Source organism: Phoenix dactylifera, chromosome 18 (genome assembly GCF_009389715.1).
Source record: "Phoenix dactylifera cultivar Barhee BC4 chromosome 18, palm_55x_up_171113_PBpolish2nd_filt_p, whole genome shotgun sequence".
Lineage (NCBI taxonomy): Eukaryota > Viridiplantae > Streptophyta > Magnoliopsida > Arecales > Arecaceae > Phoenix > Phoenix dactylifera.
In genome coordinates, this window is record NC_052409.1 from 9053036 (window position 1) to 9073740 (window position 20705).

The window sequence follows — 20705 nt, forward strand, 5'->3', positions numbered from 1 at the left end:
TCGTTCACTCAGCGGCACGTACATTAAATTTATTTCTGTACGTGGATGATATAATTCTCACAGGTTCATCTAATGCTCTTCTCAATGAGTTTATTGCCACTCTAAATTCAGAGTTTGCAATGAAAGACTTCTGTGCTCTCCTTTATTTTCTGAGAATTCAAGTTTCACATGTCTCTGATGGTATTATGCTACATCAAGCTAAGTATGTTGATGACTTGTTAAAACGTGATTCTATGCATGAGTCTAAACCAATTTCTATTCCTATGTCTCAGAAGTTTAAGTCAGATTAGAACTCTACTCAATACAATGACCCACATCACTATCGCTCATTAGTTGATGCGTTGCAATATTTCACTCTAACTAGGCCTGATATCTCGTTTAGTGTTAATTATGTCTCTCAAGTTATGCAAGCTCCAATTAATAGTCACTTTACGATGGTGAGAAGGATTTTGAAGTATATTAAAGGCACTATCAACTTGGGTCTTCACATTCAGGCATCTAGTACACTGGACTTATATGCTTTCTCGGATGTTAATTGGGCATACTGCTCTTTAACTCGACGATCAACTACTGGTTTTTGCTCTTATCTTGGGAGTAATCTTATTTCTTGGCGTGCTAAACGATAACCAACTATTTCTCGGTCTACAATTGAGGTCGAATACAGAGCAACGACCCAAACTATAGTTGAATTAACTTGGTTCTCATTTATACTTCGTAATCTTCATATCTTATTACCTAATGCCCCTGGTCTTTTCTGTGACAATTTGAGCTCATTACATATGACAGTCAATCCAGTGTTTCATGCTCGCAGTAAGCATATTGAGTTAGACTATCATTATGCTCGTGAGCATGTATCTCTTGGGCTATTGGTTACTTGTCATGTGCCTTCCTCATCACAGATTGCTGGTATCTTCACCAAGCCTCAGATTCATCTTGATTTGGAACACCTGCGACACAAACTATGCCTTACTACCACGCACAATTTGAGGGGGAATATTAGTTGTATCAATTCAAAGTCAGTTCAAAATTCAAATCATCTGGAGCCGTGTTCAAAATTCAAATCATCCGGAGCCATATGTTGAAGCCTTAGCTGGATCCGAGTCTTTAGCCAACAATGTTGCCAACCAGCACAGTTCCAGCTCAAGTCAATAACAGTGCTGATTGTTCTCCTAATTTTTTGCAATCTATATTATTTGTTGCCTTGTAAAATTCTTTCTTGTATATCTCAATGATAATAAATACAACTTTGTACCTACGATTACATGCGTGGTGAGATTTCAACCTCCATCGAACTCTCTTTTTCTACTCGTAATATCTCAATGTCCATTCGAACTAGTTTGGTCTATTCCTTGAGACAAGGTCTAGTTCTAAAGGACACACTGCATTGTAAGGGCCACTTAATGATGACACGGTACAAGTGTGCCCTATCTCAATCAGTTCCTATCACTTTCTCATATGTAAACAAAAATAATTTTCTGTATTTCCCAGTGGTATAAAGTTAATCCTCAACACTATGCACTATGAATGTAAAAACACTTCCTAAGGGTTAATTCTAAAAATTTGAGCAACTTGGATATGCATGCAACCAGTAAGAATAAAGTCATCTCATAACAGTCCTCTAGACTCTAGTTGGCCAATCTCAATTGTATAATAGCTTGTGTATAATTCCAATAATCTTTCGATTGATGTGGTTGATAAAAGCTTATTTAAATCTGAATGCCTTCAAAATGGAGTATCAAATTTCATGAATTAAATTAATTAGAGCCAGAGACTGAAGGGCTGCCAGATTAGAGCTGATGACATGGTAGAAGCACATAGGAATGTCGTAAGTTCAAATGACAGAACTTCACTCACCTTTCAGAGACCATGGACTCTGATAATAACCTTTTGGATTAGTTCCGAATAGAAAATGAGTTCCCAACCTTTGTTCACCTTGAAAAAGATGCTAATTTATGTGCATAATTGCCTAGTTAGAAACAAAATGAGAATGAAACAATTGATGATCAAATACTTTTTCATAGATATAAATGTTTTCTTATGATTAATGTTCTTATGTAATGTTACTTTTCTGTGCATCCATACCACTTGTTTTGTGTTCCAATGAGGTAGAGACAATGGTTGCTAGTACTAGGAATGGTGCAATTCAAGCTAGGCAGGTCTCCTTTAGCATTCAAAATAAGGTTTGCCATCAATATGCTTCAAGTCAATATCTTGAATCTTACTGAAGGCTAGCATGACTCCTTCAAACACCAGCATAATGGAATAATTTGTCCATGCATGAGCCGAAAGCTCGGCGCATTTCTTATGGCAACCAGAGGTAAGAGCAAGAACAAGTTCTACAGTGACCATTCTATGTTTTTATCAGCATAGATGATGAGATTTATCATGAAATCTAGAGGAGCAAAATTGTGCTCAGAGATTATATTCTATAACAAGGCCCCTAACTAAATTCAGGATATAGTTATAGCAATGAAAAAGTTTATTTCCCTGGCACGAGCAGGGGCAGACAGACATATAAATGGGTCCCCAATGAATTATCACAAGTTTTCGCAATCAATTGTCTCACCATTATCCCTGAAAATGATGCAACTTTCAAATATTCTTTCTGGAAAAAATTCTCCATTCTGATGAATGTATTCTGACTGCTTTTGACTCCAATCATGTGTTTACCGGCGGATTAATCCTACAGTTGTTCAAATCACCAATTTTACCACCAAATGAATAATTAGGTTGGGTATTAGTTTACCCGCATCATAGGGAGAAGCAGGTTCCATTGCTGCAGTAAAAATAAAAATTTTCTTCATTTGTTCATTGGTTGGTTGTAAAGTTCATCGAACCTTGGATTGCCATAATGGAAATTCAAAAGCCTTAAAGAATAAAGGGCATCCCAATACCCGATGCTCCTACCATTTTAGGGTTCCCTTTTCCACCACCAAGTCGGAAAAATCACTCCATACCGATGACTTCTCAATATAATTTCTTTCAAATTTAGTCGACATTTTATGTACGGATTCTTCAATACCTACTATCGGGGAAAGTCAGATTGACGCAGCCTTATCCCAGCACATGGAGATATTTTTCATGTTTCGAGCATGATACTCCGGTCACAACTAAACAGCCTTATCGTTGCACCAAAGCTGACCCTCTTGAAAAAGATTATAGAAAGAAGAAAACAATAAACTATAAGACAACCACCCCTAAAAATTACACTCCTAGAATGAGCCAGAGAATAAAAATCAGAGAGCAAATATTTTGTGTTCCGTCAGACGAAGGGCCTCTTTTCTTCTTGTTGTTCTTGAGATCTTTGCTGCGGTGGCTGTTTTAGTTTAGGAGGAATGAGATCTATGTATTCTGGAAGAAGTTTCAAGATGATTCCCTGTAAAAACCCAAAAAAAAAAAAGGAAAGGGGGACGGGCCGGCCCGAAAAGACCGGGCCCATCCCCTTATCACGATCGTGCCCTAGGCACGATCGGGGTGGACGAAAGGGGGGGGGCAAGGGACGACGGCGGCGGCGGCGTTGGAGAGGTGACTCGCCGGAGGAGACCGAGCGCCGAAGACCCGAGATCCGGCCGGCCGCGGGGAAGCCCTCCTCTTTTCTTCGGTGATTTTTAATCCGGGTTGCTCACGGATTCTTCCATCCATCTCTCGCCGGAAAGGTCGCCGGAGCACGCCGCCGGACCGAGGTAAGCGCGGCTCCTTCCTTTGCGTTCCATTTCTGGATTTTGGGAGGTGTTGGATTGGGTTTTCGCCGGAGAATCGTCGGAGAAGAGTCCGAAACAGGGTACCCCTGTTTCGGCCTCTTTCTTGTGAATTTTGGCCACCGCCGGCCGCCGGTTGGCCGGGATCCATGGCATTGGGGGTTGAATCGGGACTGTGTGAGGGTCGAAGAGGGATTTTCTAGGGTTTTAGTGGGGATGGGGATGGTGGACCGAGGGCGTCCTGCACGGTTCCACCTCCTTCTTCTCTCCCTCTTGCGTCGGCTGGCCACCGGCGGCGACAGCGGCGGCAGTCGGGGGCCACTGGGGTTGCCGTCGGGTGGGGGCCGAGCCACTACCAGTGGATCTTCGGAAGAAATGGAGGAAGGGGGAGGGGACAGTGCTCTTGCGTCGGCTGGCCACCGGCGGCGACAGCGGCGGCAGTCGGGGGCCACTGGGGTTGCCGTCGGGTGGGGGCCGAGCCACTACCAGTGGATCTTCGGAAGAAATGGAGGAAGGGGGAGGGGACAGTGTCGGTGGAAGAAGAAGAAGAAGAAGAAGAAGAAGAAGGAGAAGAGAAAAGAAGAAGAAGAGGAGGAGACCTCTTCTTCTCTCTTTCTCTTGGCTAGCCACCATCGCCGACAACTGCAGCAGGGGCGGCCGGCGATGGTTCGGCCAATGGTGGCCGAGGGTGGGGAAGGTGAGGGCACAGCCACCCTGGCTGATGCCCTTGGACCGAAGAGGTGGAGGAAGAACCCTTCTCTCTCATCCACCCCTTCTTTTGGTCTCTTCACCGGGACCGATTATCGTCGCGGCGTGGCTGCGGCTATGGCTGGCGACGACGTAGGCTAGTGGTACAAGGTGGGAGTCGGGCTATCCCGACTGCCCTAGATCTGGAGGGATTGAGATATTTGGGGACCTGGTGATGGACCCCATAGTAGATGTGAATTATGGTTTAGAATATTTAAATATTAAATGATTTAGTTTGTGATTTGTAATTGATGCTGTAGGGAGAGACAGTGGTGCCAGGAGGTTTTGATCAAGGGACTCAGCACCCCAGCTCGTAGATTGTGATCCGGATCCGTATTTGAGTCAGTCCACAAATTTCTGTAAGAATCCCTACATTTGAGCACTTCTATACATATATTTGATTTATCGTTGGATTTATTTCATAATTATGTTGTTATTGTCTTATGAGTTGATGCGATATCTATGAGGCGAATTTATATCAACATATTTTCATAATTATGTTGTTATTGTTTTATGAGCTGATATGAAACCTTTGAGGCGTGCATTGTGTTTATAATGAAAATATTGAGATAAATTCATTTGGGAAGAAATAACATATTTTTGAGAATTTATGAAAATATATGATGTGATGGAAATGTGGATAAACATGTAAAACTAGACATGTAAAATGGGTTGGACTAACCTGGTCATGAGATAGCCTCTACGAGCTTATGCGTAGGATAGCTGCCACGAGCTGATGCGTGGGATAGCCTCCACGGGCTTACGCGTGGGATAGCCTCTACGAGCTTATGCGTAGGATAGCCTCCACGGGCTTACGCGTGGGATAGCTGCCACGAGCTTATGCGTAGGATTTGTGTAGTCTTGGACTGGGTCATGAACTTGGTTAGTCCAACGCCAGAAGTAAAAAGTCTGAAGACTTGGGAATCAGGGTATTACGTGAATGAATCACGAAATGTGAAAAAAAAAGGATTTATGTATATGTACTGATATATACGCTTGTTGTTTGTTGAGCTTTTTGAATGATGAAATGACATATATTTGATGCATTGATTATTTTATGATTTTTACTGTGTGTGGCTGTTGGGATTCTTACTGGGCTGGAAAAGCTCATACTACATTTACTTTCTTTTTCAGAGGCACTGGATTTGTAGAGTCCATTGGGTAGGACGAGAAATGAGATCAGCGTGGAGTCTGACTGCTAGATAGATAGAAGTTAATTTGTCTTTTGTTTATGGACATTGGAAAATTATGTAATAATTCCGTACATTTTGGTTGGATTTGATTTAATTTCATTAATCATTAATTTTGGCATTTATGAAATTATTGAAATTATTTGTTTATTTTAGGCCTTGCATGATCTTTAGGGCACTGCTCTAGGGCTCATGCGGCCGGTCACGTACCGGACCCGGGTGATGGGTTCGGGGCGTGACAGAGTGGTATCAGAGCCAGGTTTAGGAATCCTAGGGTTTAGGCTCGAGTAAGCCTGAGTGGGGAAAATCACTAAATACGTAAGATATTAAAATGGTGTGATTAGCATATGAAGGATGCAAAATTTTCTCAATCTTATAATCTCGATGCTGGAAAAATTGTGTAGGTGGATATGGTGCGAGGGCATGGTCGAGGGCGTGCCCGAAAGCCGACCCGATTTGCAGATGGCTCCACGGCTTGGGCACCCTCTGTACAGCAGGAAGGTATCAGCCACGCCGACTCGGGATGTGCCACAGCAGGAGCACACTTTAGACCCTATTGGCAGTACTCCAGAGATGGGAGCTCCGGAGATTAGGACATCCGAAGGACCAAGTATTCAGCTTGAGGAGACGATAAGTGCCTCACAGCTGATGCAATTGATGGCGCAACAGCAAGCTGCTGCCAGGGCAGACATGATGAGGATGGTGGAGGTACAACAGCAGTTCTTGCAGCAACAGTTGCAGCAGCAGCAAGCAATGTATCAACAACAACAACAACAACAACAACAGTTCTAAGGCACTACAGCTCAGCCGGAGCACCGAGTCAGTCTGTTGGATTTTCAGAGGTATGCACCCCCAGCATTTAAAGATACGGCTGACCCGATGGAGGCTGAGAGCTGGCTGAAGCAGATTGAGAAAGTCTTTCAAGCTCTGAGGTGCCCTGATGAGGAGAAAGTCCTTTTTGCCACCTTTATGTTGCAGGGTGAGGCAGCTGACTGGTGGGAGATGGAGAAAGGGAAGCTTGGTCCGGATGATGCCCCCTTCATTTGGGAAGAATTTAAAAAGGTTTTTCATAAGAAGTATTTTCCTCAGGGTATCCGATTTCAGAAATATAGGGAGTTTGACCGACTGGAGCAGGGTGACATGACAGTTGCCCAGTATGCAGCAAAGTTTGAAGAGATGTCCCGATATGCTCCGACCTTGATATCAGAAGATAGTGACCGAGCAAGAAAATTTGAAAATGGACTCAGGGGACGGATTCAACAACAAGTCGCTGCTTTTGAACTGTCTAGTTATAAAGATGTGGTTAACAAAGCCCTGGTGATAGAAAAAGGGCTTGACAATGCCCAGGCTGCCAGAGAAAAGAATATGAAGAAAAGGTTTCGATCTACTGATTCTCCAAGCCAAAATAGTAGACCCTTCAAGTCAAAGGATCAGAGACAGGAGTCAAGCCCGAGGTGCCATTAGATGCTACAGATGTGGAGGACCTCATCTTAAGCGAGATTGCACTTGGATTGGAGGGACATGTTTTTCTTGTGGTCAAGAAGGGCATAAGGCTGTTGTATGTCCTAGTGGAAAAGAACCGCAGAGGCGACAGGCACCTCAGTTTTCTCAGAGAGCCCCTATAAACCGAGCACCTCAGGAGGGACAGCAGCAAGAGGGAGGGCAACAGAGGCCTAGGACCCAGGGGCGGGTCTATGCCTCACAGAGCAGGATGCCAAGTCTTCTAATTCAGTGGTGACAGGTACTAAATCCATCCCTAATACTCTCTCTTGTTTGGCATGTCATAAATTTTGTTGGGTTATATATGTTTGTGCATGTATGGATAAAGATTGTGATTAGGTGCCTTGTGACATGTACAGGCATGATTAGGTTAATGTCATATGATGCAAATGTTTTATTTGACTCTGGTGCTACCACTCATTCATATCGGCCAATTTTGTTAGAAAGAATACTGAAATATCACCAGTGCCATTAGAATTTGATCTTTGTGTCTCAACGCCAAGTGGAGATGTTATATTAGTTAATTCAGTTTGCAAGAACTGTATATTGGGCGTTGAGGACAGGAAAATGAATGCAGACTTGTTGGTCTTAGAGATGAATGACTTTGATTTGATTCTTGGAATGGACTGGTTGGCAGCATACCATGCTACTGTTGATTGTTTTGAGAAAACGATCAAGTTTCAGATCCCTGGTCAGCAGTGTTTGGGTTGGTGGGTAGCAAGTCACCTCATCAAATGAAATTAATCTCAGCTCTACAGGCTAAGAAGCTTCTCGCAAAAGGTTGTGAAGGATTCTTAGCTGCTGTGTTAGATACCCAGAAAGAGGAGCCCAAGTTAGAGAATATCCCTGTGGTGGCAGAATTTCCAGATGTGTTTCCAGATGAATTGCCAGAATTACCCCCTGATAGGGAGATTGAATTCTCCATCGACTTGATTCCTGGCACTGGTCCAATTTCAAAGGCTCCATATCGAATGGCTCCAGCTGAATTGAAAGAGCTGAAGGAACAACTACAGGAGTTACTGGATAAGGGTTTTATCAGGCCTAGTGTTTCTCCTTGGGGCGCTCCTGTATTATTTGTGAAAAAGAAAGACGGTAGCCTCCGACTCTGTATAGACTACCGGGAACTAAACAGGGTGACAGTACGGAATAAATATCCACTACCAAGGATTGATGATTTGTTTGATCAGCTGCAAGGGGCTCAGATTTTCTCGAAAATTGATCTTCGTTCTGGTTACCACCAATTGAAAATAAAGGCAGAGGATGTACCCAAGACAGCTTTCAGGACCAGATACGGGCATTATAAAATTTTGGTCATGCCTTTTGGTTTGACAAATGCACCGGCTACCTTCATGGATCTTATGAATCGCATATTTAAACCTTATCTGGATCAATTTGTAGTAGTGTTCATTGATGATATTTTGGCGTATTCAAAGAGCCTACAGGAACATGAAGAACATCTAAGGGTTGTATTGCAAATTCTTAGAGAAAAGAAGCTGTATGCTAAGCTATCAAAGTGTGAATTCTGGTTGGATAGCATTTCTTTTCTTGGGCATGTGATCTCCAAAGAAGGTGTCTCTGTTGATCCAATGAAAGTGGAGGCGGTAGTTGGGTGGTGTAGACCTACCAATGTAACTGAAGTGCGCAGCTTCTTAGGATTGGCTGGATATTACAGAAGATTTGTTGAGGGTTTCTCCCGTATTGCCATGCCTCTAAGTCGCTTGACTCAGAAGCAAGTAAAGTTTGAATGGACAGATGATTGTGAACAGAGTTTTCAAGAGCTGAAAAAGCGTCTGGTGACAGCCCCAGTGCTAGCTATTCCATCTGGAACAGAAGGCTTCACCATCTACAGTGATGCATCTCGTAAAGGACTTGGGTGTGTACTGATGCAGAATGGGAAGGTGATAGCTTATGCCTCTAGACAGTTAAAGTCATATGAACAGAATTACCCTACACATGATTTGGAGTTGGCAGCGGTAGTTTTTGCTTTGAAGATATGGAGGCATTACTTGTATGGAGAATACTGTGAGGTTTTCACAGACCATAAGAGTTTGAAGTATATCTTCACACAGAAGGAGCTAAATTTGAGGCAAAGAAGATGGCTAGAACTACTGAAAGATTATGACTTGACTATTAGTCACCATCTGGGAAAAGCAAATGTAGTGGCTGATGCTTTGAGCAGAAAATCCTCAAGTGGGCTGGCAGCATTAATCACTACACAGAAGCATATTTTATTAGATTTGGAGAGATCAGGGATTGAGATACGGCTACATGATCCTAAGGTACATTTGGCTACCCTCACAGTGCAGCCTACTCTGATTGAAAAGATCAAGATGTCTCAGAGAGAGGATCCAGAGTTACAGAAGATCAGAGAAACAGTAGAGTCAGGTGTGCAGTCAGAATTCCGAGTGCATGAAGATGGCTCTTTAAGATTCGGAAACAGGGTATGTGTGCCAAAAGTACCAGAAATGAAGAAAGAGATTCTTGATGAGGCCCATAACTCAGCTTATACAGTGCATCCAGGTGGTACCAAAATGTACCGGGACTTGAAGAAAAATTTTTGGTGGAGTGGCATGAAGCGAGATATAGCTCAATATGTTGCACAGTGCTTAGTGTGTCAGCAAGTGAAAGCTGAGCATCAGAGGCCTGCTGGACCACTACAGTCTCTTCTCATTCCTCAGTGGAAGTGGGAGCATATCACCATGGATTTTGTGACTGCTCTGCCTAAGACTCCTCGAGGTAATGATGCAGTGTGGGTGATTGTTGACCGACTGACCAAGTCGGCACATTTCTTGCCTTTTAGAGTTGGCTTTTCTTTGGAGAAATTGGCAAGTATGTACATAGAGCAAATTGTGCGGCTGCACGGGATTCCAGTTTCAATTGTGTCTGACAGAGATACTAGATTTGTGTCACAATTTTGGAAGAGCCTTCATAAAGCTCTTGGTACAAGACTGGACTTCAGTACAGCTTTTCATCCACAAACTGATGGACAGTCGAAGCGCACTATTCAGATCTTGGAGGATATGTTAAGGGCTTGTGTCATGGATTTGGGTGGTGCATGGGATAGTCATTTGTCACTGGTTGAATTTGCCTACAACAATAGTTATCAGGCCAGCATTCAGATGGCTCCTTTTGAGGCACTGTATGGCAGGAAATGCCGATCTCCAATTTGTTGGGATGATGTGGGAGAAAGAAAAGTGTTGGATCCAGAGATAATACAGCAAACTATGGATAAGATACAGGTGATTAGAGAACGGCTCCTTATAGCTCAAAGTAGACAAAAGAGTTATGCTGACAATAGGAGAAGAGAACTGGAGTTTCAGGTTGGTGATCATGTTTTCTTGAAAATATCTCCTACTAAAGGTGTGATGAGGTTCGGGATTCGTGGCAAATTGAGCCCTAGGTATGTTGGTCCGTTCGAGATCTTGGACAGAGTTGGAGAAATGGCATATCGTTTGGCTTTACCACCATCTTTATCAAGTGTGCATAATGTATTTCATGTTTCAATGCTGAGGAAATATATTCCGGACCCGAACCATATGGTAGATTTTGAGCCTATAAGTCTGCATGAGGATCTGACTTATGAAGAGTACCCGGTACGGATTGTGGATAGAAAGGATCAGGTGTTGCGAAGTCGGACTATTCCTTATGTAAAGGTGCAATGGAGCAATCACTCAGAAAGAGAGGCCACTTGGGAGCTCGAGGAAGAAATAAAAGCCAAACACCCTCAGCTCTTTGGTATTCCAGGTACGTTAATTTCGCGGACGAAATTTTTTTTTAGGAGGGGAGAATGTAAAAACCCAAAAAAAAAGGAAAGGGGGACGGGCCGGCCCGAAAAGACCGGGCCCATCCCCTTATCACGATCGTGCCCTAGGCACGATCGGGGTGGACGAAAGGAGGGGGGGCAAGGGAAGACGGTGGCGGTGGCGTTGGAGAGGTGACTCGCCGGAGGAGACCGAGCGCCGGAGACCCGAGATCCGGCCGGCCGTGGGGAAGCCCTCCTCTTTTCTTCGGTGATTTTTAATCCGGGTTGCTCACGGATTCTTCCACCCATCTCTCGCCGGAAAGGTCGCCGGAGCACGCCGCCGGACCGAGGTAAGCGTGGCTCCTTCCTTTGTGTTCCATTTCTGGATTTTGGGAGGTGTTGGATTGGGTTTTCGCCGGAGAATCGTCGGAGAAGAGTCCGAAACAGGGTACCCCTGTTTCGGCCTGTTCCTTGTGAATTTTGGCCACCGCCGGCCGCCGGTTGGCCGGTATCCATGGCATTGGGGGTTGAATCGGGACTGTGTGAGGGTCGGAGAGGGATTTTCTAGGATTTTAGTGGGGATGGGGATGGTGGACCGAGGGCGTCCCACACGGTTCCACCTCCTTCTTCTCTCCCTCTCGCGTCGGCTGGCCACCGGTGGCGACAGCGGCAGCGGTCGGGGGCCACTAGGGTTGCCGTCGGGTGGGGGCCGAGCCACTACCAGTGGATCTTCGGAAGAAATGGAGGAAGGGGGAGGGGACAGTGTCGGTGGAAGAAGAAGAAGAAGAAGAAGAAGAAGAAGAAGGAGAAGAGAAAAGAAGAAGAAGAGGAGGAGACCTCTTCTTCTCTCTTTCTCTTGGCTAGCCACCATCGCCGACGACTGCAGCAGGGGCGGCCGGCGATGGTTCGGCCAATGGTGGCCGAGGGTGGGAAGGTGAGGGCACAGCCACCCTGGCTGATGCCCTTGGACCGAAGAGGTGGAGGAAGAACCCTTCTCTCTCATCCACCCCTTCTTTTGGTCTCTTCACCGGGACCGATTATCGTCGCGGCGTGGCTGCGGCTATGGCTGGCGACGACGTAGGCTAGTGGTACAAGGTGGGAGTCGGGCTATCCCGACTGCCCTAGATCTGGAGGGATTGAGATGTTTGGGGACCTGGTGATGGACCCCATAGTAGATGTGAATTATGGTTTAGAATATTTAAATATTAAATAATTTAGTTTGTGATTTGTAATTGATGCTGTAGGAGAGGAGACAGTGGTGCCAGGAGGTTTTGATCAGGGGACTCAGTGGTACAAGGTGGGAGTCGGCCTTTTGACCCGGCCTGGCATCAAATATACGGCCCAAAGGCCCAACCCCATATCCAAACAGGGTAGATCCTTGCTCGAACACGGACAGAGGTGGAAGAGTCCTCCTCCACGAACTTGCTATAGGCTAGAGAAGCCTAACCTCCACTCCATTTAAAGCTCAAATCCTCCAGTTCTTTCCATAACCAAAGATCGCCGCAGCTACTGCCCTCTCTCTCTTTTCTTTTCTTAATTGCTGATGGTCTAAGTCCACTATGGCTGCCGAAAATTGTAACCAAACCTTGCTAGAATCCTAAATAAGGACCTTGATCATTTTTTCCTTTACTTCCTCAATTATAACCCCACCACCAACCAAGATTTCACTGGAATAATCCAAGGATAACAATCCTTGTTTATCCCCTGTTTTCATATCCGAAAAATCCTTTTTATTTTCTTTTTCCTACTTTCTCCACTGTTCGCACTTGTCGCCGGAAATGGGAACATGTCCCCTGTGCTGCTCTCGACTGTCATCAGAGCCCCATCGACGGGATCATGAATATAATGACAAAAGGGCGAAATCTCCTATGTTTTGAGTCGTTTCTTTTTCTGTCTTCTCCTTTTCCATTACTGGCCACCCTATTATTCGCCAGCCGTCGGTGGTCTCCTATCACCGTCTTCCAACTGATGGTTACCATCCTGGTTACTAGGCTATGAGTTACTTGTACTTTGGTTTGAACTTTGATCGGATAGAATGAACTAGATCAGACCGACCAGATTGTTGTTCCTTACAGCCCGCCCAGCCCTATCCTCCTTCATCCTTGTCGGGCATGAAGTCATATCTCCAGTAGTTCCTTATTTTTTTAACTTTGCTTTGCTTCTAAAACAATGATAAAATTAATTGTATTCTAATAACATTGAATAGGTGAAACCGATCTATCTAACTGAAGTGAAATTTTGAAACGAGAAGAGATAAGTAACGCTTCAAAGTATATCTTCTAGTACCCTTTGCAAAATTCCAATCAGTTTATTAAAATGGATTATGATCTCTATTTTATGTTTGATTAAGTAAATCAAGCATACTATTATTATTATCATAATTGTTCTAAAATATATTATATATTTTGATATTCTTGTAAAATAAATTTTGGAAAATTTGACAGAATAATTTTTAAATTTTGTTTTATATATATATATATATTGAATAATTTTGGGATATTTATTTATGAGAATAATTTGATTGAATTTTTATTAAATTGATTTTTTGAGAATTGAAGAATTATATAGTCTTGCATATTTGTATGGTCTGCTCTTTAGATATGTGATACCTGTTATGTTCTGAATTTAGGGTGCGATAGTGACTAACGAGGCAAGTTTCAAATTGCACTACTTGCATAATTATTGACAATAGCATAATGAGTGATATTTCTATGGCTTCTTAGACTCTGATTTCTGTGCCTTGGTTGTTAAAAGTTAGGCTTAACCTGTATATGGAAACTCTCTCTCTCTCTCTCTGATGTGATGGCTCACTGTATTCTTAAAGCTCTGACAACTCACAGAAAGGCTCAACTCGGCCTATAAATTCACCACTATTTTTTGGTGTAATTTAAGCTCTGACAAACCCTAGTAACACAAAACTAAGAATATAAATTGGACTTGCACTTGCCCATCATATTAACAAGGTTTATAATTCTTTATAAATCACCTTCAAAAGGAATGAAAGAATTTCTCTATTTGTATGATCAATTTCCAAAAGAAAAAAAAGAAACAAATAAAAAAAAGGAAGCAGGGTAGATTTACCAAGCAGCTCGAGGGAGATTTGGCCATGGTGATCGAGTAGATCCGAGGCTGAGGCAACTTAGTCGAGGATCGGCCGCTGCTCCGCGATATTCATGGACTATTGAAGAAGTGCGCCTCCCATCAGGCTTCGCACGTCTACCGAGAGGCGAATGGGGCGGCCGACTGGATAGCCTCCTATGCAGCTCACCACTCGGAAGGCTTCACTTAGGTAGATCACAGGCAGGTGCCAAAGTGTCTATGTAGAATTGTGCTTTCTGATTTTGTTAGCCGCATTCACAAACATTACATGTGAGCCGCTGTTGTACCAAAAAAAAAAAAAGCGCCCCCCAATTAAAACCATGGGAGAAATCATGAAAGGTAGGCCAAGAACTGTAGAGCAGAAGAGCATCTCCATCTAGAACAAAGGTTCATACTCTTGTTATGAACATTTCAGATTAAAAAAGAAAAGTAGCTACCAAAAACACCACATGCATGCCAAGAATGCCATCAACAATTGAATAGGATAGAACGGAAAAAATGTGAAGCACCTGGGTGGTTTCAGGATTCATGGTAAAGATTGCCTCCTGGAGATTACCAACAAAGGAGTCCATGACAAGAGCTCCAGATACCATCACCACACCAATAACGCTAAAGTTTGGCGTTGTTTGGGCATCAGCCAAGGTGAAGAGGATGAGATCCATGACAAGAAGGACTGCAGAAATGTATTCATGCACTGAATATTTACGCCGAAGGCCAGGAATGAAGGCTCACATTATCATCATTAGTAGCACCTAAGTTCCCAAAGAGCTCAGAAAATAAGAGATATTATGTAAGGACTTATGCGGGTATGTATTTAGTCCTACATCGGTTATTTGCTGGATAGATCTTGGCTACTTATACAGGTTCAAAGAACCCAAATAATAGCCTCTGGCTAGCCATTTTAGGTGAGGTCCTAGGTTGTTACACAATGGTATTAGAACGGACCTGACCCATAACCTATGGACTAGAGGACATTGCAGCATGGATCTATTGGGCCTAACCACAAGCTGATCGTGGTGTTTGTGATTAGATTTGAATGGATTCAAATCCTTGGCTTGACGAAGATGTCGGGGCTTGAATAGAGAGAATATATAAGGACTCGTGCGTTATTCACCGAGTAGATCTTGGATACTTATACAAAATCAAGAAATCCAAAAAATACCTTCCGGCTAGCAATTTTGGATGAGGTCCTGAGTTGTTACATATTATATGTTACTAAATGTTATTAAGTGAAAAATTATGAAGAAACTATCAGAAGTATCAAATTTTTAAAAACACGATGGCATCCAAAAGGTTTTGATTAAAAAAAAAAAAGAGGAACACAATGATCATTATCACGCAATCTCAAGTACTTTAAATAGATTAAACATGCAAGGAAGCAAAAATTCAGTGCTAACTGGAAAACTAAAATGGATTGGTTCAGAAAAGAAGCTAGTGGGAATGTCAAGGAGTTGCAGACCGAACCTTAGTAGATTTGAACATAAGCTGAGCTGGGTAGTTCAAGAAGGCCAGGGACCCCTTCGTGAGGCCGTGCGATCCCATTAGAGCAGCTGATAGCTTCACGTAGGCCTCCCATGGGTTCACCATCTGCTTCATGGTGAAGCCCTGTAGGTGTATGAGCCCCTGATAGACAAAACCCTGCACAAAGGTGAAGTACCATCCATAACTGCAACACAACAACAGCAGAACTCCAAAAAAATTAAGAACAAAATCTAAAGCCAATAGACAGGAACAAGACAGAGGCCATGAGTTCAAAGCGTAGCACCTGAATTGCAAACGATTGTAGACGTATTCCTGAAACATAGGCACAAGAAAATAGAGCAGATTAGGTGTAAGTGGCAAAATGATCAAATCCTTAACAAAACAAAGAACACAAAGATACATTGCCAAGAAGCAGTAGTGCACAAAAACTCTCTTGTAAAGAACAAATCAAGAAAAGAGACAAGAAAATTAAGAAAAAATAGAGGAAAAACAGTAATGTGAACATGTAGAGAATATAACCCAGAACTCAGATATTGAAACTTTCCAGCTTTACTTGTAGGTTTGAACAATTGAAAGGAATACTTAATGAGAAGAAGAAGAGGAGAGAATAAGAAGTTGTATGAGTACAAGCAAGAAAAGAGACAGGATAAATGAAGAAAAACAGAGAAAGGCTTAATATGAACAAACTATAGGCTCATGCATGTAGAAGAAAAGAGCGATAAAAGGTATCTGATAATAAGTATCATAAAAATTGAAGCTTTCCAACTGCACTCATGGAAGAAAACCTATAAGGGAGGGGATGGGGGTTTAAAGAAATGCTATAAAAGGGCCAAAAAAAGGAAAATAGGGAGGAGGACCAATTCCATTGCATAATTCAACTGCAATCCATCATTAAGGTTTTCAAGCTGAAAACAAACAAGAATGATTGCAAAGATAAAAGGACTGACTATGATGACCAAATACCATTTACATAATTCCATAACATCATTATGAATTATCCATGAAAGCAGTAACAGCAGTATAGGAGGCTTTCATTTCCAATGAAAGTGAATCGAAATGTAAAATGGACTATAGCAGCACAAGGTTGACAAGGAGAATTCTGGGTCTAAGTGATAAGTTATTAGTTCAATTTGCGATAAGGTAACCAAATGAATAAATCTGTGACCATACAAGACTGGATTGTCCCGAGCATAGACGAAATAGTTGCGGTAATGACAACATCGATTACAGGAGCTTCTTCATGGGAATGGATTGTACATATAGCCAGTTGCTCAAGAGTACACATGTAGACAAGATTCACAGGAGCTTCTACGGGAAAATCAAGACGATCCATCGACCAACTATGAAGTACCTGAAGATGTAGATTCATTTAAAAGCATCATATGGAAGAATTTATTTAAAAAAACAGAAGGAAAAGAACAGAATTGTATGCTTGCATCATCATCTACTACCAAACATATGGGCAAGTTGTCTCTTTACTGAAAAATGATAAGAATGATGCCCTAGGTATCTTCGCATCTACAAGGCAATGAAAGTGGTCCAAGAATTTAACAATCTCTGTATGATTCAGTGTTGGTAACTACGAATTTTATTGTGACAAATCGTGAGTCGAGAACAAACTTAACATATTAAGGAAGTTTTTTCTTCATCCATTAAATGTCCATTGATAATTAAAATGCTGAAATATTAAACAACTCTCCAAAGTTGAAGGCATTCCTTTGCAATTAGATCAAAAAGAGGAGAAAAGCCTGCAGAAAATATGAAATGCATACAGAAGAATTCCTCCAGCCATGAATTAGCTGAAATTTGGAAACTAAAGCACACCTTTAGCAAAAGGAAATTCACTCAGAACTTCATACATAAAACATTTTTATAAACTTATAGTCAAGACTATGGTTAAAAGAGAGAAATTACATAATGCAATGTAAAAAATAGACTATAAAAATGAACATTGGACATTGTAAAAAGAAGCTAAAGGCAGTCTTGAGAAACAAAAGGAACAGCATGACTCCCTGATGAAATCAAGAGTCAAAGGGGTAAGGGGTGACCAAAGAATTTAAAAAGTAGTAAAGCAAAATAACATTCCACATGAAGCATTTCCACAAAATGATCTGAAATTGGATGAAATTTGAATTACCCATGCTTTTTTTTTCTCTAGCTAATTTTCTGAGTGGTGATTTCATAGCAAAAAAATGTCTAAAATTTCTTCAAATGTTTGTAAGCAGCCAGCACATTTTTCTTCATATCTCGGAAACATTGTCCCTCTTGTACCCTGTTATCTTTATTGATACTTGAACATTTTGAACAGTCTGACATGTTTCTTAATTGTTTTCCAAAAAAAAAATCCCATGCTTAACAATACTATATATTTGATTCTATAATGCTCTGTGCAGCTGTGAGTCATCTCTTTTCTAAAAATAGTCTACCTGAAGTATATTATACAGTTGATTGATCAAACAAGTGCATCTGCTAAGAGAATCTAATAAAGAATATTCAGAAATCAGAATGTCAGAACTGAAGATAATGTATTGTTAAGCTTGTTGTTTCATCTCTGGAAAAGCACGAGATCAAAAACAATGAAGGTATTGAAAAATTAGACTAGTTGGCAGATTATTCTTAGACTCGGTAAACAGGAACAGAACTCAATTTGAAAAATCTGGAGGACTAGAAAAGATGCCATAATATTACCTTGATCGATCTAAGATCATGAATTGAAAAGGCACCAAGTTTTTCAAATTGATAGAACATCGGAAGCTAGAAATTTAAATCAAAAAACTCAAACTCTGCTTTCCCGGTAGAAAACACACTTGTAAATCTTCCACACTTGCAGTATGCCCAAGAAAAGTCCCAGACCTGCATAAAATTGCAGTAAAATTTGTAGTTCTTTATATATTCATACCTACTTGCTCGTCAAAATGATAATAAAATTATGGAAACACTCAATAACAACAATACAATATCACACAATGCTCTCTTCGCTCTCTCTATTCCAGCATCGGAGGGTCTCCGACCAGATTAGCTCCGGCAATCTCCTGTCTCCTTTGGCTCGGTGCAGATTGAGTAGCGTTCCTCAGATCTCCAAATCAGATTTTGGCAGCAACTATTCCTTAATTGACTATTTTATCATCCCTAATCATTCATTTGGGGGTGATCATGTGGTCAATGGAAGGTTTGGATACTGTTGTATCAGCCATGCTTTTATAAGTCATGGTGACTATTGATTATAATAATCACAAAAAAGAGAACTACTGGATTCATAAGAGAAGCCCCTTTTCAGGTCCTCAACTTTTTTGGACAAATCAAACAGCCATAAAACTATCAAATAAGAATGTTTATCATTATAATGAGTCAATTAAAATGATCATGTTACAACCTTTTCTACTTAATAGCATGAAGGGGTATAAAGACTAACAACCTATTTGAGTTATTTCTCTAAAACTAGCAACTAGTGGTCCCAAATCCCAGTTGAAAAAAATAAAAGGTAAGCCTTCATCCCTTTCTAACCCTAGATAGGAAACTAATGTACATGAAACGCCACATCACCATCAAAAGGAGTAGCTCCACAGAGACATGTCAGCACCACCGTCCATCTCATCCCAATAATTCCCTCCGCCTCCGGCGGCCGCCGGCGGCGGCGGCGGCTCGACAATCAAGGCTTCCGCCATACTGGTGCAGTAGTAGCCGTACATCTCCAATTCGATGTCGTCGTGAAACATAACATCGACCCCACCGACGCCGAAGCCGCCGCTAGGCCCCTCGGGCAATTGCTTCGGCATCGCCGGCGCCTCCGACGAGCTCTCCATCCGAGCTGCAGCGGTGCTGGAAGCAGCGGCGTTATCCGACTCCGGCGAGGGTCGGAAAGCCTCAGCGGCTTCAACGGCGGCCCGCTGGATGTCCTTGGTGGTGGAGAACCGAGGAAGCGCAGGAAGCAGCCAAGCAGAGTCGGCGAAGTTCAAGCAGGCCGAGCGGCCGCGCAGCGCAATAGCGGCGACGTCGTGGGCCCGCGCCGCCATCTCGGCGGTCGGGAAAGTCCCCAGCCAAATCCGCGACTTCTTGTTCGGCTCGCGGACCTCGCACACCCACCTCCCGGCCGGTCCCCGCCTCCGGACTCCCTTGTACACCGGGTGCCTCGTCTCCCTGAACTTGGTGCGCCCGGCCGGCCGCTTTGGCGGCGTCGACGACACTGTGGCAAACTCATATTCCGCGGACGTCGACGGCGAATTCGAGTCACTGACGAAGAACTCCATTGAATACTTGGATCACTTGGTTTCCAAATCGTAAGCAGAGTAGAGTTTATATAGGAGGAGTGGAGTGAGCTGGAGATAAAGAGGGAACAAAGAGGTGGACGATAAGTATTGGAAGCGAGGGCGGGGTCAAACGCGGCACACGGAGCGGACGGGGTGGAACCGGGAGGATGCCGGTGGGCGGGGACAGCTGTCCATCCATCGAGAAATCGAGAGGGGAGGACAGGGCTTCTATCTTTCGCGCGAAGGAACGGGAATCCTTCCTTCGCGCGAATCCACCGTTGAATCGCGCGTTGTTCGCTTTGCGATATGTGCAGGCGGTGATTTAAGTGGTTCTGGATGCTTTAAGAGCTGTGCCTAGCGCAAAGAACCTAGTTCTTATTTTAATTATTTTTATATTTTAATTATGGGGACTGGCACGTGGCGAGTCCGGATGAAGGAGGCGAACCTTCTTTCTGGTTCAAGAAATGTTTTGGCGGTTTTGGGAAACGCTGCGCTGGCGTTAGCATGGACGGGAGGGGGATTGATTTTGACCAAAGAGGGCGGATTGGTTACTTTCAAATTCTGCCAAAAGGTAACGGTCAGATCTCATTTCAGCACCGTGACGCACCGTGACAGCTGATATTTTACTAATAAATCAGAACATGGCACTTAAAATTATTTTATTTCTAATAAAAAATTTTGAACTTTGGATGTTTTCATTAACCGCTATATAGATAAAAAGCCGAAACGAAATAGCAATAAGTCGGAGAAACACAAACGACAAATTATATCCTTCACTACGCAGCGGTGCATCATACCACATATCTTGTCTTGTTTTTATAAATTTTATTTCTCATGCACTGGTCTTGGATTGCTACACTTCTCATCTCATCTTAGTTTGTTCTAATAATGCATCGTTGATATAGTATATATGGTGTAGGGTATGATTTCTTCGCATAAATTTAGTTCCATAGTGTGAAGAGAAGCTCGTCTTGTCTAATCATATATAATAATATATTAA

At 42.7% G+C, this 20705-nt stretch overlaps 1 protein-coding gene and 1 pseudogene across 1 annotated transcript; both read right to left on the minus strand.

Annotated features, from left to right (window-relative positions):
• Nucleotides 1-14158: 14158 nt before the first annotated feature.
• LOC103698607 lies at nt 14159-16791 on the minus strand (annotated as a pseudogene).
• Nucleotides 16792-18764: 1973 nt separating this feature from the next.
• On the minus strand, nt 18765-19772 carry LOC103698605 (dehydration-responsive element-binding protein 1C-like). The gene has a single exon (XM_008780635.4). It carries the CDS (start codon nt 19703-19705, stop codon nt 19004-19006), a length of 702 nt encoding a protein of 233 aa, XP_008778857.1. The 5' UTR covers nt 19706-19772; the 3' UTR covers nt 18765-19003.
• Nucleotides 19773-20705: the final 933 nt, after the last annotated feature.